Source organism: Hypanus sabinus, chromosome 4 (genome assembly GCF_030144855.1).
Source record: "Hypanus sabinus isolate sHypSab1 chromosome 4, sHypSab1.hap1, whole genome shotgun sequence".
In the NCBI taxonomy this organism is placed as follows: Eukaryota; Metazoa; Chordata; class Chondrichthyes; order Myliobatiformes; family Dasyatidae; genus Hypanus; species Hypanus sabinus.
The window spans coordinates 49,829,981-49,849,285 of NC_082709.1; the positions used below are offsets into that span (position 1 = coordinate 49,829,981).

The 19,305-nt window shown below is 38.1% G+C and overlaps 1 protein-coding gene across 1 annotated transcript in view; it reads left to right on the top strand.

Annotated features, from left to right (window-relative positions):
* Positions 1-19,305, top strand: part of LOC132392746 (microtubule-associated protein 2-like) — a 286,090-nt gene that overhangs the window by 193,382 nt on the left and 73,403 nt on the right. The window contains exon 4 of the mRNA XM_059967050.1: positions 7,008-7,284. Coding sequence (XP_059823033.1) covers positions 7,029-7,284 — 256 coding nt within the window. The 5' untranslated portion in view covers positions 7,008-7,028. The remainder of the gene's footprint in view (positions 1-7,007; positions 7,285-19,305) is intronic.

The window sequence follows — 19,305 nt, forward strand, 5'->3', positions numbered from 1 at the left end:
CAGCCCTCATTCTTCTAACTCTAGTAGATACAGGCTCAGGGCTATCAAGCGCTCCTCATATGTTCTTGTGAACTTCCCCTGGACCTTCTGCAATGCTGGCATTGCCAGTGGCGTAGGAATTCAGGCTCAGTAAGGCAACTTTTTGGCATGGATGAGTTGGGCCAAGAGACCTGATTCTGTGCTGGATAACTCTATGACACTATGATTCATTACTGACATCACCAGCAGAGAGCTGCAAATGATTGGAGATACAAGCATCATCAGTTTGATTTCTAAATTAAGCATTAGAAGTTGACTCATCTGTGGTATATGGAAGCTGGTGTAGAATGAAAGTGCGAGATCAGAATTTATACCGAGGCTAAATGGTGCAACTGTCAGTGCTCACAGTAATAATGAAGGAATCGGTCAGAGGCCTCCGTAGTTATACTCTGCTGAAACGAAGTATGGGAATCCAAAAGTTGCTTGTTTTTCTGGTGCAGTCTTCCCAAGCACAATGAACAGGAATCAATGAACTACTGAGAATCTTAGCATTTACAAGGCTCTTGCAGTTTTTAAACATACGAGTGAGTATTTATTATAATGAGCAATGCCAGTATTATTATTGTCTTGTCCTTGTCTTCCAAAATCTCAAATGTGTTTAACGTAAGCTTTATTTTTAACTTATGATCCCAATCTGCTTGAAAGTCCAGACTGATCTTCAGTGTTCTTATTCTGTGATCCTTTGTTATATTGTAATACAGTGTTGGCTAAATCATTACAGTTTTGTAACTAAGCAGCATTTGGCAGTGAACTGGAATAAGGGAAACAGTGATCCTTTGCTTTTGTTGCTAATTAGTAACATAGAAAATAGGTGCAGGAGTAGGCCATTTGGCCCTTCAAGCCTGCACCGCCATTCGGCCCTTCAAGCCTGCACCGCCATTCAGTATGATCATGGCTGATCATCCATCTCAAAACCCTGTACCTGCTTTCTGTCCATACCCCCGATCCCTTTAGCCACAAGGGCCATATCTAACTTCCTCTTAAATATAGCCAATGAACTGGGCTCAACTGTTTCCTGTGGCAGAGAATTCCACAGATTCACCACTCTCTGCATGAAGAAGTTTTTTCCTCATCTCGGTCCTAAGAGGCTTCCCCTTTATCCTTAAACTGTGACCCCACGTTCTGGACTTCCCCAACATCGGAAATAATCTTCCTGCATCTACCCTGTCCAATCCCTTTTGAATTTTATACGTTTCAATAAGATCCCCCCTCAATCTTCTAAATTCCAGTGAGTAATGTCAAAGAAGGCCATGCAATGCCAGGTCTGCAGCAATTTTTAAAGTACTTACTGTAACGTTTACAGATGGAAATAGTTTTGACATTTTGCAGTGAATATATCATGTGTACCCAGTGCTGCTGAAGTCTCATTTATATTCATATAATTCATATTTAAATGAAGTGGAAACAAAACTGGAACCAGTGCAGAATTTTGGTGTGTTGTGTTTCGAAGCCTCCTCAAATTCAAGCTTTGCAGATCTACCCTCATCCATTTCTATCGCATAAGAACAATAGAATAGGAGAAGGAGTTGGCCATCAGCCCCCTCAAGCCTCCCTGTAATTATAATATAACAATGGCTGATCCATGTTGGACTCAACTCCTCTTCAGTACCATTTCTCCATACCCCTGCATTCCTCAGTTTATCAAATGTTTATCCATTTCTGATCCATTTTTCATCTCCCAAACTATTCATAGTTCCATAGTTTTGCTATCTTCTGTGAAAAGATATTTCTACTGTTACGAGTGTGCCACAACTCTGAGGGACCGAAGGGTACAAAGTAGCCCCCTCCTTTTTGAGAATCGCAAGATCGCTATTAATTCGGGTCTGGGACCCAGGAAATGGGAGACTATCCTCAATGTTTTGGAATGTGTCCTGGCCTCAGTGAGACAAAGCCACGGATATCGGCCATTGTCTCTTGGAGACGGAATTGTGTATTGAGTACTGTACTATTCATTGAAGCCCTCAGGGGATGACCAGAGTGGGCTGGTTGAGGGATTGCATCATCCCAACCTGATTGACATCTGAGACCCCGTGAGTAAGGATAAAAGAGGGTCTGGGGAACAACCCCTTTAGACGCACCAGGAGAAACGCTAGAAATCCCGTGACAGCGTTTTATAGCGACAGCCGGTGGGGCTCGTGTGCGTCCAATTCCCTTGCCTGGGAATTGGCGGGCTCGCCACGGAAGAACGGCTTTAGCTAAAGGAGAGGCCACAAGTGACCGGCCACCCCAACGGAACTCTCGAAGGATCGAAATCATAAAAGGAAAAGCCGGCAAGTTTTAAAAAAAATCTCTCTCTTGACTCCAACCAAAGGCTGCAGCCTGAATGAACTGAGTGACTTTTATATTTCCATCGGACAATACATTATCCCCTAGACAACGATAGAGCTTATTTCTTATTGATTATTATTATACCCGCACTTTTAGATTTAGTATTGACGACGTATATTATCTGTATGTTTGCATTGATAATATTTTTGTGTATTTTTACTAATCAATACTGTTAAAAATAGTACCATCAGACTTCAATGGACCTCTCTATCTTTGCTGGTAAGTGACCCAGTTACGGGGTTCGTAACACTACATAGCTCAGTTTTAAATGACTGGCCCCTTCTCTTGTGATTATTTTGTTCAAACCTCTTCTGCTAGTGAAAACATCTCAGCATCTACCCTGTCATCCATTCCTTAGGACCTGATTTATATGAATAAGTTCTCCCCTCATTGTTCTGAACTCTTAAGGAATACAACTATTTACTAGCTCTGATTTGGACAACCCTCTCCTTCCAAGAATAGCCTGCTGAATCTCCTCAAATATTACTATATAAAAGTTACAAGGGCCAAAACTATAAAGGCAGCCCCTCTGTTATGGGAGGGGTGGAGAGGAGAGTTGTGCTTCCAGAAGCTTGCCCTGATCTTGGTTTTTCCATAACACAAAGCCACGTCATTTGTGCAAAAAACATGGAAGCTTAAAAAATAAAAGTTGACATGTAAATTCCATGAGAGATAGTTTTTATTCTGTGTCCTGGATTCTTGAGTAGCAGTTTTTGAATTCTGTAAGGGTGAATTTCTGTTAAACCAAACTGCTGTTAAGTGGAGGGGGGGTGGTCGGGGGGGGGGGGGGGGGGTCACCTGTATGCAGAAATCCAATGGCTTGTACAATTGCAGCTGATTTCTGCTATTAATAATCTTTCCTGAAAGGTTATTTGAAATTAATTTATCTGGTATCTTAGGAATATTATAAATGTCTTCTTTGTTGAATACTGATGCAAAATAGTTATTCAAGATATATCTGTCATTTCTTTGTTTACTTACCATTATTAATTCACAAACCCTGTTCTCTGGAGGGCCTACATTTATCTCTGGCGTACATTCCGATCAGAATTGAAATAATTGCAGATTTGTATCGAAACAAGGGAAGGAAATCTTTCCCATTGGCTTTTACCTGCTAACTTGCGACAAAACAAATGTTTGTGGGGAAGTTCTGACTTCTTTCATTGCCTTTGATCTGTTGAATGCCTTCAGCACTTCTGTTTCTGTTCTAGCGTTACTATTTACCTTTTTATTTTCTTGTTTCTCATGCTGCTGGATTTCCCCTTGTACAGATTTCTTAGAATCTTAGCACTTTTCAGTTGTGTCTTGCTTGCCTGAATGCTCGCACCTTTGAAATATACGTTACTGAGTTTGTGAAGCAAACTTCAATAAATTCACAAAGGCTATAATTGAACCTTCACATTTCCTCGAAGGTCATTGATAGCATTTCAAGTTCTAATAATTGGGCATTGATCATTAGATTGCTTCAACTGTATTGATTTATGATTATCCATACACCTTCAGATTTGAATAAAGTAATGATCTTAGATTATAGCCAGTTCACTAGCACAATTTATTTATTTCAACAAAAATGAAGAACTATGATTTTTATCTCCTGCCTGACTGCTAGAGGTAGTAGATGGTCCTGTATATGCAGGGGGAACCTATCTGATCCCACCATCTAAGGTTCAGTTTTTAAAGAACAGATTTAGTTTATATTGTTATTTTTGATAGTGCTCTACTACTTCGCATTTTATTCTCACTTGCATCATTACTTGTAAGAAAAAGTGAAATATTTAAGATTCTAAGCTGTACCTTTATTCTCCAGTTCTTTCCTTCACTCTTGAGCAGCTCTACTCCACCCTTAAACCTTTTACGAAAAAAACTTATTCTTAACTCATCCATTGATGATCATTGTGAATTTTTCATATTCCTCATATGTTAGAACAAACATCTCATGGGTTCTTTTCAGTTTTGAATCTCTTGATTTAAATTTGGAATTCTGTTCTTCAAGCTCTCATTTGACTTGGGGGAATGATGTTATTTTAAATTCAGTCAACTGTTTTGAAAATCTCTATCTATATATTTGACGAACTTTTCCGGCTGCTAAATTTGAGCCAAGATCTTTCATTCTGAAAGTTTCCTTTTTTTGTTTCTGTATTACAGTATCACAAGTCTTCATTATTCATTTCCATGATTATATTGAATCAATATATGGCTGTAATAATCTTTTCTACCAATAGATGGTAATATATAATACATAATAGTTCTAAAAATAATTCTGCACCAGGTAGCCAAGTTTTGCTATTAAGCAAGATGTTTATGATGTGCAAGTTTAATGGAGACTTCAATTGCCTTGAGTTGTTCTATCACTCTGCTGATAACTTGGAGTATTTCATACTTAACCTTGCCCCACAGAAATTATAATTGCTTTTGTATCTGTACACCTCATTAAACTGCCTTTTGAAAATGATTAATTATGTAAGCCGTGATAATAATGTAATTGCCATGACTTGAACATTTGGTCCTCAAACAAACTTCCAGATATTGAACAATTATTAGTTTCATTTGTTTAAAAAGAATAGCAGGGATCTAGCCCTTTGAGGCTACACCATAGGTCTATTTGTGGGCTATTGTCTCTGATGATTACCCATTACATGCGTCTTTAATTTCCTGCTCAATACTATAGCAACTGCTTGGTGTACTGTAAATATTTCATACCGGTGTTTTCTACCTTTTTGCTATTTTGGCGATCAAACCAAATTGATTTTAATTTTACATCATGATCTTTTCAATCCATGATCATCTCTCATTACTGAATTGGTTTACAATTTAAATTTTATCTTTTTTATCTGAATCTTTCTTGTTTCTCTGTTCAGTCTTTCTTTCTAGCTTCTTTGCTGAGGTAGCTATTCAAATATACTCCTAGGTGGCTATCTTTCACTCAGTCTTCATTATCTGGTATTAAAAGCTGTACTATCCATCCTGAAATTTCATTCCTCAATTCCTTCTGTACTTGCTGACCTAAGTTGGTCTCTGCTTTAAAAAAAATTCAGATTTATAAGTCTCTACTTTGTTTTCAAATTCTGCCATGATCTTCCTACTTTTCTTTGGTAGCTTTTTTTTTGCCTGCTAATTGTGATCTCCTATTCATTCCTGCATTTGCTTGCTCTAAACTTGTTCCTTCTTGATCCTGCCCGCCTTTCTCGTGACCTTTAAAACATAATAAAACTTTACGCTGTGGTCAAAGGGTAGTTATCTGCTCCATCCCCTTCTATGGATCAGCATAAATCTTTGTTTAATAAAACTCCTTGTTATCACTGCACCAACAAATTGCTCATGATGTACCTAATTTAAAATTATATTCAAGTACACTTTTACATCCTCCTTCCCATTCTTCATGTCCCTTTCTCAATCCTTTCATTAAGAGGGCAGTCCCTTTCACCAAGGTCCCAGATTTTCTGGTTTTCCTTGCTATGCAATTAAATTGTACCTAGAGAAATTCTGAAGGGAAAAAAAATGGGCGTTAACTGAACGTGCTCAGAAGTAGGTATTTTCAGGATGCCACCCACATTGCAAAATCTATTTCTGTGGCATCACCACCGGTGGTTTCTCTCTAAGTAGTTGTGGAATGATGGGTGTAATTATGGTTTTTATTCTCATTTTTATGCATGTGTTAAAGAATAAAGTTGGGCTTGCTTCTCTCTGTAACCACTAAGAGAAAAAAGATTTGTAACAAGTAGAGTTTTGATCCCTTGAAAAAAATTGTCCTTAGTTATTGAAAGTAAAGGAGAAATAACGTACAAATTTTAGCTTCATAAAATAGTCCATATAATTTACTTGTCTTCACAGAAACCATTTCTTGAGATGCAAATGCTAATTTCATAGGGTAGAAATTCTGACAATGGAAATGGCATCAATGTGATGAAGAATTACAGTTTATAATTAAATAATCTCCAGTGTTTATCACTATATTACTAACAAGACAAGAAGTGACTAAATCAAAGCTTTACAAGAAAAAGCAAATGATGTGAAGGCAGGAAGTCCTGGATGGTAAAATATACCAAATGCTGCTCTATCCTCTTATTTCCGGTAATTTAGTTTTGCTAATTGTGCCTATTTTAAGGAGATTTGTTGTGCTTCTGTTGTCTCCTCTTTCATCTACTTGTTCTATTAGCATGTAATACAAGATGAAAGTGGGGGGTGGATTTATGTAGCTACGATTTGCTTGCAGTTATTTGTTAAACGATACAATGGATATGGGTCAACAAATTATTTTTCCTATGTTGAGAATATGTATAATTGATGTAAAAATGCAATAAGTTGCTTTTGGAAAAAATAAATGCACAGAACCTGATTTTTCAATATAATTATTTACTTCTAAGCGAAGCAAGTTTCAGTTTGGTCCCATTTCTTAAATTCTGTTAGATTGGATTTGATGATACTTTAAATTTAAGATAAAATCATTCAGTTGACAATGAAAACAAATGTATATTGATTTCCATTGCAAGGACAAACCACTCCTGATGCTGTTTGCTAAATAGGCACAGAAGGGGTTCTCTTTTGTAATCATTAAAAGCGGAAATTGGATGAGAAGGATTATTGTACTTTACATTGCTAGCAGTCATTTTTAATAACCAGTACAATTATCATAATTACAGTTGTGATCTTACCAAAGAAGAATGGCAGATGACAGGAAGTCTGAGGCGAATGCACCACAATGGGGCTCCAACACTCTCCTTGAAGATGCGTCACATCAATTTGCTGCCAATTTTAAAGAACAGACAGCCACAGATGAATGTATATCCAGGACTGAGAATGGCTACTCATTCAGTGAGCACCCTGCAGCAACTCAGAATGGAAGTCAAACAGCTTATACTGAGACAAAAGCAAAAGGAATCAATGGGAATTTAGCCGCTAGAGACGAAGTGACAGCAGGTGAAATAAATTCTACTTCTTATCTTTTATAGTATACAGCAGTGAATATATCCTAAGTTATTAAGATAACTTAGTAACATTATCTGTTACTAAGAATCCATGATGATTATGCATATTTGTCTCTGTGCTTTTAAGTGAAACCAGAACCATTGCCAAACCATCACTAAATATTTTTGCATCATAATTTTAAAATATTGAGTCTTAAGGCAAGTCATTGGAACTTCTCTGTCTGACAATAACTTTGGAATGTACATTGTAACTCTTTGTTTTCCACTTCTGTTAGGCATCTTAGGATAATTAAGTAGTTTTTCTATTAATAAGATATAGTAATATCCGCATGCTATCTGGGACCACTCCTACTAAGACAAATAACTTCGAACTCCAGAAGCCATTTAATAATGTCCCTCATTCAAAGCGTAATTGTGGGAGATGACGTGGCCGCACACAGAGGATTAGCCAGCTAACACAAAATAATGAGCAAGAGTAATGGAGTTTTTAAAATTTAGTGAGATAACAAATGGTGTGCCACAGGAATTAGTGCTATCTCAATTTTTTTTTTACAATTAATACAAATAAATTGGATGAAGGTACTAATTGTGTATTTGCTAATGGAACACAGGTAAGAAACCAAAGTTCAAATTAAATTCATTATCAAAGTACGTATATATTGCATGTACTACCATGAGATTAATTTTCTTGCAGGCATTTACAGGGGGAAAATAATTGCTATAAAATTTATGAAATTCTGTCATAAACAGACAAAGGGTGACGTACCAGTATGTGAAAGAAGACAAATTGTGCAAATAAAAAACTGAGAACATGAGTTGTAAAGAGACTTTGAAAGTGAGTAGAATCAATTCAGAGTAGTGGTGATCAAAGTTATCCATGGCAGTTCTGAAGCCTGATGGTTGTAGGGTAATAATTGGTTTCTGAATCTGGTGGTGTGGGATGACCTAAGGCTTCTGCAACTCCTTGTCCGATGGTAATAGGGAGAAGTGGCAAGGTCTGGATGGTGGAGATCTTAGAAGATGGATGCTGCTTTTTGGAGGTAACTCTCCTTGTAAATGTGTTCCATGATAGAGAAGTCTGTGCCTATGATGAATTGGGCTGTGGCCACCAATTTCTGTGGACTTTTCTGTTCCTGGGCAGGATTCTGAAAAGGATATTGTTATGTTTCGTAACTCCAAAACATAAAAACTAACTCAAAGGAAAGCAAGGGAGCCAGGAATGCACGTCTATCTTCATTTTCCCTTTTAAGCGCGGTGTGCATGTATAACATGTGCCATTTACAGTACTTTTACATATAACCCGTGATGAATTATTTAGAGAAAGAATACTTAGTCAACAACATATTTACAATACAGGTAGTCCCCGAGTCATGAACGTCCGACTTATGGACAACTCATACTTAAGAACCGAGGAAGGAGAACGCTGTCCGCCATTTTAAGTCAGCTTGCGGCACTGTCTGCCATTTTAAGTCATTGCCCTTGAAACTATGTTGAGTGTTTAACTTTGTATTTGGCTTAAATTTTTCTTAGTAAGATTCACCCTGACCCCTCCCCCCCCCCCCCCCCCCCCCCCCCGTTCCGGTCGGCTGGTGGCACAGTGAGATCAGCACTGGGCTCCGAGAACAGAGTTTTCCAAGTTCGATTTATTGAAAGACGGCTCCCGTGCTGAGTTGATGTCGATCCAGTGACTCCTGTAAAATCCTTGCCTGGTTGATGTTGAGCTCGTAACTCAATCTCTTTAAAAAAAACATGGCCACTTCCAGTTTAAATTCCCACGTAGAATATTGTGGAGGATCAAATACCCAAACCCAGCACAGTCCTTACTTGTCCCATTTAGCCTGCCTCAGTGCGGTGGAGTTTAGAACCCGGGGAATTCAGTGTGGTGGTCCTTAGGACCCAGTGGACCTTGGGAGCTGGTGCAGCTCGGGACCCGCCACCTGCAGTGTTTCTGTTCCATTGACAGGAAGTGATCGCGATTGAAAATAAAGTAGAAATAATAAAGCGTTTGGAAAGAGGTGAAATGCCATCGGTCATTAGAAAAGCGTTAAGCTACAGTCAGTCAACGATTGGAACAATTTTAAATGATAACAGATAAAGTGAGAATAATGGAGCATGTGAAAGGCCCTGCCCTGATGAAAGCTACAATTATTACTAAACAATGCAGTGGTTTAATTATTGGAATACATACATTTCTTAAGTGTTTTATATGCATAGAAAGGTAAAACGTATACTATATTCTAAGTCAAACGTTTGACTAACTGATGCTAAATAATACTGGATGTACTTGTTCTGACTTGCATACAAATCCGACTTAAAGACGGACTCAGGAATGGAACTTGTACGTAACCTGGGGACAGCCTGTATTATTCAAATATTTCTGAAATATTAAATACACTACACCCCCTCCCACTTAGCTATAGAGTCCAACTCAATATAGAATACATATCAACTTCCATATATTTATATGTATGTAAACAGCATACTATGTGATATATGATACAACTACTAAGCAGCCATCCACAGCATAGTAAATTTTAAATTGTCCCATTCAGGCCAAAAAATTTAAATGCTCCTGGAGGATTTATTACTCAATTGGATATTGTCTTTCTTGACAAGGGGGGGGGGGTGTCACTCTGCTCGGCAGGTGAGACCTACGGCTGTGAAACACTCGCAGGTTCGGGTGCCATCTCTGTTGTGGTTGTAGGAGTTGATTATGGCACTGAAGGAACTGTTTCTGACTGCACTGGATGCCTTTCTACTCAGCGTGTTGGCATCCCAAACTGTGCATGGCAAGTTTCACTGGATGATGTGGACCATCATCTTTGAACAGCAGACCATCAGGGAGCATGAGAAGATGTAGCTCACTCAGGTTCACCGATTGAGTACACGAGGCATTGGGTTGTGGCCAATCAGCTATCAGGTTGGATTGGCAAGAACAAATAAAAATAAGATGGGGACAAGCAGAGGGGCCATTCTGGAGCAGACATTTTTGGAGTAGACAGTATTAGAGTGGTTATTTGAGGCTTTAGCTCTTCAAGACTTCAGCAAGGAGAGGCTTGAGTGAGAGAAGGCGAAAAACCTGTGGGTAGATTTCCTTTCCAGTTTATTTACAGTATCTCACTGTATACTTGGATAGGTTGAACAGTAGGGATACCAGGCAGTTTAGTTGAATGCAACACACACAAATTGCTGGAAGAATTCGGCAGATCAGGCAGTATCTATGGAACAGAATAAAAAGTCAACTTTTCAGGCAGAGACCTTTTTTCAGGATTGAGAAGGAAGGGGGAAGATGCCAGAATAAAAAGGTAGGGGAGTGGAAAGAGGCATATTGCTCTTGAGGGATGTGGGAAGGCCAGTTTCCCTGATGACTTCACCTGCTGCAGCTTCTAACACTCCCTGTTAAGGAGTTGGAGCTGAAACTGAATGAACTCCAGATAATTCATGAGGCTGAGGGCATGATATATAGGATGTATAGAGAGGAAACAGAGACTGGGTGATAGTAAGGAAAAGGAAAGGGGTTAAACATCCAATGGTGTACCCCTGTGGCTATTCCCCTCAACAACAAGTATACCACTTTGGATGCTGTTGGGGAGGGGGAATGACCTAGCAGAGGAAGGTCACAGCAGTCAGGTCTCTGGCACTTAATGTGGCTCTATGGCTCAGAAGGGAAGGGGGGAGAAGAAGCAAGCTGTGGTGATAGGGGATTTATTAGTTAGGGGAACAAAAAGGAAGTTCTGTGGACAAGAGTGAGCTTTCCAGATGGCATGTGTGGAGCTGAGGAATAAGAAAGGTATGAGCATGTTAATGAGGCTATATTATAGACCACCTAACAGTCCGCGGAATTTACAGGAACAAATTTGTAGAGAGATCGTGGACTGTTGCAAGAAATATAGCTATCTGTAGGCTTCAGTTTAGTATCTTTGAAATGCTGTTCAAACTAATTTTGTGCAGTTACTGAAATAGCTGAGCTCGTGTCCATTTACAATTTACTTAATTTACCATACACATTTGGCTTAAGTATTCCTTGTCTATTGGTACTTTTCACATTGTAAATCTCAAGGCTATTCAGCCCTGTGTTACTTTCATCATAATCAGATTTTTCATCAATAGCATGCAGATTTGTGCTCTTTTTGAAACTGCAGCTTGAATTTACATCTTTTTCTCTTCCCTTTGCAGCCTGTTTATTTCTGTCTGCCCGACATGCTCTTTGTATGTGTTTACTGCCCTTGCCACAACAGTAGCACTTTTGTTTGGCTAGATGTTGCACCTTTGTTCATGCTGACCGCAACTCAATTGTGCCTCTGACTGCTGTTTCCATTCGCACAGACATTTCAACTGACCTTTTAAATGTGAGATATGCTTAGTTAGGAGCCACTTTTGAAAGCTTTCTTGTAAGATTCCATGTAAACAATTTCTTAGTTCATCATTAAGCCCATCACTGAACTGCTCAGACAATCTCTTCAATTCAGCCACGTAAGCTGAAATGGACTCTCGTTCCTTTTGATTCTGCATATAAAATGCACTTTCACCATATCAGCAAATTTCATTTCAGCTGGTTTGGTTGGAGCATTTAGACTTCTAAGCAGGGTGTTTGCCTTTAAATCCAACATACTCTGCAAAATTGGCTCTTGCTTCTCACTGGCTATTTCACTTGCTTCAAAATACGACTCAGTTCACTCAGTTATCCATTGTGCAATGGAATGTGCCTGTCTTTACAATGTTGCCAGCCATTTCTGCTTTTCATTTAATCATTATTATCACTAAGTATTTACTGTTTAAACTCAAATGTTGTGCTGCACTTTTTTTAAAACTGGAATGTTTTGCTGTGCTTCAACAGGTTGGTAACTTCAAAACATAAAAACTAATGGAAAGGGCTAAAAGGGGGCTGGGAATGTGAGTCTAACTTCGTAGTTTCACTTTTCAGTGAGGAGCGCACATATGACATGATGTGATGATGTATGCCATTTGTGTACATTTATGTATAACCCAAAATTAATTATTTAAAAATGAATGCTTAATCAACAAATTTACAGTATTACTGAAGAATTAAATACACCATAGATATAACTAGGCCTGAAAATTATATAGAGATATTAAATGAGTTAATATCTGACCAATGGGATATATTGTGGGAATGTGAAAATGTCCTTATTGGCAGGAAAATATAAAATGTACATTATGGAAATAGTGACAGCTTGCAGATTTCTGAAATATAGTGTGTTCTGGGTGTCTGAGTGCATGATTTGCATAGGTTTTATGTAGTTTCTGTGAGCAATTAGGAAAGATTGTTATTTATTGTGAGAAGAATTGAAAACAAACTTAGGGAGGTTATGCTTCAGTTATTTGGAGCACTGATGAGGGCATCTGGACTACAGGGTACAGCATTGATGTCTGGTTAAGAAAAGGATGTTAATGCAATGGAATCACATTGGAGGTTTGACTAAATGTATGAAATGGCGGGGTGTATGGTTTCTCTAAGTTATGTCTGGACAGGCTATGTTTGTCTCCTCTGCTGCAGAGGTGGACAGCAGAAATATTTAAAATTTTGAGGGATCTTGGCAGGGAGGATGCGGATTAATTAATCTTGTGGCAGAATGTGGAACTCAGATTACTGTTTAAAAATAAGAGACACCCATTTAAGACATATGTGTGGTGTAATTCATTCTTTGAGGTTCAGGAATAATCAGAATTCTCTTCCTCTACTGCTGATAGAAAGAGTCTTTGAATGCTTTTAACTTAGAGGTAGATAAATATTTGATTAGCAAAGTCGTGGACAGTTAACTCAGAGTAGATGAGAACATGGCATAAAGTTATATTAAGATCAGCCAGGATTTTATTTATTTTTATTTAGTGATACAGCATGGTAACAGGCCCTTCTGGTGCAACCTAGCCCACTTATGTATAGCTTTGTATTTTTGCATCTTTTCCTTGTAAATGCCCGTAGGAAAATGAATCTCAAGGGAATAAATGGTTAACGTATACATATTATGGTAATATATTCATTTTGATCTTTGAACTTCATAATAAATTGAACAATTTTTGTTAACCCTTTTCTGTGTGAGTGGATGTAACTAACTTGCTGCTTCACTTTGTTCCAATTTTCTTTTCTGTCATTTTCGGTTTTTCTTTAAGTAATTGTTGCCTTCCCAACTGCTGTGCAGCATATCAGACATTTCCTCCATCCTCTTCACCCTCTCTTCTGTAACTTTAAATAAGAGCAAGTAAGGCCTTTAAGTACAATAAATTAAAATTTTGGAGAAAAACCAAATTCACAGGATAAATGTGGTCATGCTGTTCTGAAATATGTATCTGTTATTGTTAATAGAAGGAGAATAATGTAACAAGAGAAAAAAAAAACTTATGGAAAATGGGTCAAAAACTAGTGGGAGCATTTTACGATGTAAGTGATGATTTTATATTACCCGACTTACTCTAAAAGTAAAGGGACATAGAATTTGATTCACAAAAGATAAAAATCAAAAAAATCTCACAAAAATCAGACATTGTTCATCTCCCTCAGCACTGACCTAGCCTTCATTTATTTACCTAAATTTCAAATGGGTCAGGACATCTGTCACTTTGAAGCCAAGGCCGGTGCATATCAAGGAATAACGGGGTAGCCGAGCTTTCTTCTTAAGATTAGCTCAACTGTCTTATTCTTCAGTGGTGGGCCAGTTTCATGTCAGTTTTTAAAAACAAAACTACTCCAGTGCTGAAAGTTCAGTTTAAAAAAAAGAACAAAAAAGGGTGGCTCCAAGGAAGCAGAGTTAAGTTTTGATATTCTTTTGGCACAGCTGCTCTTCTTCTAGCAGCAGGCCTGTTTTTATAGCTAAATGGTAGCTGAAATGAATGGATTAAGTCATTCATCTGGTGGTGTTAAATCTGCTCGTTACATCATTGTGCCTGGTTTTCAGAGAAGTAGCATATTCCAAGAAAAACACATGGTTACTGTTAATAGCAAAGGATTATTAGAAAGGTTATACAATGTTAATACTTGTTCCAATGATTGTAACCTTATTAATTATTTAAAATTTAACATATTTTACCAATTTTGAATGTTGAGAAATCCATACTTAGCTTTTGTTTGAGAATTTCATAGCTAATTTTTTTTTTTGACCATTAATAAATATGTGATCTGAACTTCTGTTTTTCTGGTTTTAAGCCGGGGTCTCCTCCCTCGTTGTTTGTATTCTTGCAGAGTAATATTTTGAAGTGTAAGGGTTGCCCACTTGCTCAATTTGTCTCTGGTACACTCTTCTGTTGAGTTAGTTATTTCAAAAATATTAAATCTGAATGGTTTTTATTATAATTGCTGCAATATGACTTCCATCATTTGCCCTCACATCTTTTTCCCCTATTTCAGAATGATTGATTAAGAAGTTGTGTCAGGTTAAGTATGGTTCATAATCCAGAGACAAATAGAAATGTATGTTTCCTGTTCTTGGGTGATAGTGGCATTATTAGTTGAGGATCCTTATCAGTTTATCTCAAGTCAAGCTTAATTTTCCTTTGCTTAAGACTGTTCAGTTAGTGATATTACTGTAACCTTTCCAAGATGCCAAATGCTTTCAATTATGATTTAGAGAATGTGTCCTTTCCAAACTGAGAAGATCTGCTTTAAAATTGTGTGGCGTGACAGCCACATAATTCCGAGACTGACTCATTATTTCCTGCCCTAAAGCTTTTGGTTTCAGAAGTCGCTTCACTAATGCAGGAAGTAGGAAAATCTTAGAACATAAGAGTGCAGTGGTCACCAAGTCACCAAGCTTCAAGCTGATCACAAAAGCATATTAATACCACATTTCTCAATATCCCTTGTTAAAGATTTAGAAATAATTGGTCCTTCTTCCTGCTAGAGCTCAGTGCTTTAGATCATACCCTGGTGTAATCTGGTTTCTAACTGCTGGGATTTGGGGAGCTACCAGCAGAAGGGTGGACCCAGGGTAAATAACCCTGTTGCTGTGGAAAGTATTTCTTAGCTTTAAGCACATTTATGCCTTTAATCCTCTTGAAAGCAGAGCCAATCTGTGAGTTATTTGGTTGGCTTGTGATTTGCAAGATGCCTTAATTGAAGACTTTGAGCACATTGAAGATGAATTAGTCCAAATGGTCAACATTATTTTGCATGCTATTTCAAAAAGAAAATAAATACATCATCAGTCCTACTTGGAGGGATCCTTGCTTAAAGTAGAGATGAACATCTGCTGCATAATCAATTTGGTGCAACAGCTTTAATATTCTCTTCAAACATCTGCAGAGGTTGGAAAAAAAATCCCTTGCAAGGCCTGTAAAACATGCTGTTAACAGATGAACTCATTTTTGAGATGTGTACAAAAGGACAGCTGCTTTTGGATTATATGACATGTAAGTAGGATTTGGCCATTCATTAGAGGATCAGCACCATTTTCCTGCATAGGCTCCAAAATCCCCTAATTCCAATAGTATCCAGAATTTGTTGAATCTTATATTGAATGTGTTCAGTGTTTGAGTCTTCCCTGCCTTCTTGGATAGAGAATTGTGAGTGTATGGATGGCTCTGGTGGTATGGAACCATATGTTGGAAATGTTTTCTTTCAAACAAGCAAACTTCTGTCAAAGCATTTAAAGCAATTTGTCCAATTCCTTTTCATGAAAAGGTGTACTCGGGTTGCATACAGCTTAGCCCGTTTGCTTTCATAGCGGTGTGCTTCCAGGCAACATTGAGGTCTGATTTCCATGGCCATCCCACTGTTAGGAGTAGGCTTTGAATGACAAATTGCTCTTGGTGGCAGATCTGGAGACCTTGCTTCAGAACACTGTGATGGTAATCTAACAGCTATCAGCTATTATAGGCCATAAGGTCAACAAATTTTGTGACATACGTCAATGATAATAAATCTGATTCTGTTTCTGGACTTAGAATCATGATTCTTGAAACACCTTTATAAAACTTGAAAGAGAAGTATGAAATATTATCTAAAAAGCATAAAATAATATAAAGTAAAGGAAAATAAACCAGTTCCCTGTGCTTTATTAGCAACCAGTTTCATTGTGTTGAGACAAGGATGTTTGTGCTTTCCCATTAGGCTGAGTGGTAGAGCAAGAAGTCAGATCCCAACATTAAGGTGGAACTGTTAATGTAATACTTTTGTTGGGAGCCAGAGATCAGTTGATCTCAGATCTAAGCCAGTGGCTATCTATTGGAAACACCAGCCACACAGTGATCAGATTCATCATGATTTATGAATGGATTTGCTTCAGTGATTTTCCTTATAACATTTTTATAAGAATCTAGAAGGGCACTAAGCCTTAAGTGCTCAATTTATTTCCAGCATACTTATGTTTAAATTACAGAGCTCATAAATTAGGAGGAATGCTTTCCAAAACTCCACTTTCTGTAGGGGTCTTGTAGAGAGGCTGATGCGTCTGATAGCAAAAAGGCATCTCATGATATATTGTCATACTTGTTACCTTAGCAACAAATCTTCAGTGATCTTGGAAGTAATATTGTGCAATTATTTTCTATTTTAAAATGATTGTGTAAAACATTTTGCAGTTTAACCAATACTATGGTTCCTTACAATAGAAGATATAAAATAATTCTTTGTATGTTTTTGAAATGAGCGTGAGGAATGCATTGTATTCTAGGTTTATTGCATTAGCATTTCCCTTAACAAATTGATGATAAATATAAACCATAGTAATAACATTAAAGCCTCACTTCAATCTAAATCACTGGAAATAAGTGGTTAAACTTGTGTATCCATTTCCCTTGTGGGCTATGACCATGCAAAAGAAACTTGTGTTCTCCATGTCTCGGAGCTAATGTTTGTCAATAAAATAATACCAGACTACAGGAAAATTATCATTGAAGATAATCCTGTTCTTCCATCCTTTTTGGTACAAGTCTTAATCTTTGCTTCGTTTTGGAGTGATAATTTTGCAATTCCTGAACATCTAATAGTGTCAATGTATGGAGTTGTACAGTAGGGAAACAGGACTGTTTATCCATGCTAACCAAAGCCTTTCTGAGCTAGTCCCATTTACCTATGTTTGGCCTATATCCCTCTAAATCTGTCCAATCCGTGTACTTGTCTTTTAAATTTTATAATTGTAAAGATTAAAGAATAGTGTTGCTTGTCACATTTACATCAAAACATACAGTCAAATGTGTTGTTCGCGTTAACAGCTGATACAGCTTGAGGATGTGCTGGGGCAGCCTGTGAGTGTCACAATGCTTCCATCCCAACCTTGCTATAACCCTAAGCTGTATGTCTTTGGAATGTGGGAGAAAACTGGGGAGAATCCTTACAGACAGCAGTGGGAATTGAGCAACAACCTTACGATTGCTGGCGCTGTAAAGCTTTATTCAAATTGTTATGCTACTGTGTCACCAAGTGAAAACAGTAACATTGCAGAACCAAGTGCCACAGCTAAAGAGGTGTGTAGTGCAGGCAGATTACAAGGTGCAAGGACATAGTGAGGTAGACCATGAGGTCAATAGTCCATCTTATTGTACAAAGGGACTTTATTTTTGCCTGTGTTTAGTCTATATATCTCTAAATTTTTACTAACCATGTGTCCCTAAATTTCTCTTGATCCAATTCTTTAATCTGGTTAATGAGATCTAATCGATCTGCACGGGATCTTCTGGTGAGATTTGCTGTGTAAGAGATTATTTGCCCCCTCAGATCCTAAATTTCTCTTAAATGTTGAAATTGTACCCACCTCTAAAGCTTATTCCATTTTCCCACTACCCTCTGTGTGAAAAGCTTGTCAATCAGTTCCCTTTTAAATATTTACCCTCCTACCTTAAATGCATGCCTTCTGATTTTAGGATCGACTACCTTGGAAAATGGACAATGTCTTTAATGATTTTATCAGGCTCTTTAAGGTCACCACTCAGTCTCATTCATTCCAGGGTAAACAGTCCCAGCCTTTCTAATCTCTTGATATAATTCAAGCTCTCCAGTCCTGGTAGCACCTATGTAAATCTTTTATGCACCTTTTCTAACTTAGTCACATCCTTCCTATAGTATGGTGATCAGAATTACACACAGTATTCTAAGAGTGGTCTCACCAATGTCTTGAACAGCTGTGACATGACTTCCCACCACATCATCAGTTCTGGTTCCATTCATGCTGCCTGTATTTTCATCCAAATCATTAATAAATATATCCATCTAAATACCTGCAGTACACATTGGTCACATGCCTCCAATCTGAAAAACAACCCTGTGTTACCACCCTCTTATTCCTTCCAACAACAAGCCAATTTTGCATTTAGTTAATTAGCTCATCCTGGATCCCATATGATGCAACTTCTAGACTGGGTCATTCTTGGTTTAATGAAGGGTCTTGATCCAAAATATTAACTGTTGATTTCCTTCTATCGATACTGCCTGACCTGCTGATTTCCTTCTGACCAGTTGTGTGTGTGTGTGTGTGTTGCTAAAGATTTCCAGCATCTGCAGAATCTCTTGTATCTACTGCCCTGTTCTTTTGGACACTTATTCAAGAAACTTAATCAGATTTGTGGAATATGGTTTTCACCAAACAGAGCAATGCTGTGGGTCCCTAATCTTTTCTTGCCTTCCAAATACAGATGGGTCTTGTCTCTCAAATTCTTCCCGCAGTATCTGTCTGTTCCCACCCCCCATTAGTGTTGCACTCACTGGACCATAGTTCCCAGACTTACACATGCACCCTACCTAAATTAAGGTCCAACATTAGCCACTCTACTGGCTTCTAATACCTCACCACTGGCTGAGTGATATACCAAAAAGCTCTGCCACGTCTCCTCCTTTTGGTTCCCACAGTATCCTAGGAAACATTTGGACAGGCCTCAGGGATTTCCCTCCTTCATGTGCCTTAACACCAGCACCTCATTTGTACAGTTCATATCCTTCTGCTCCTTTTTTGAATTCCCTAGCTTCCATGAGTTCTCCATGGTAAATATAGCCAAGAAGTATTTATTTCAGACCTTGTCTGGTCTCCCATGGCTCCACACATAGTTGACATCTCTAATCCTCAAG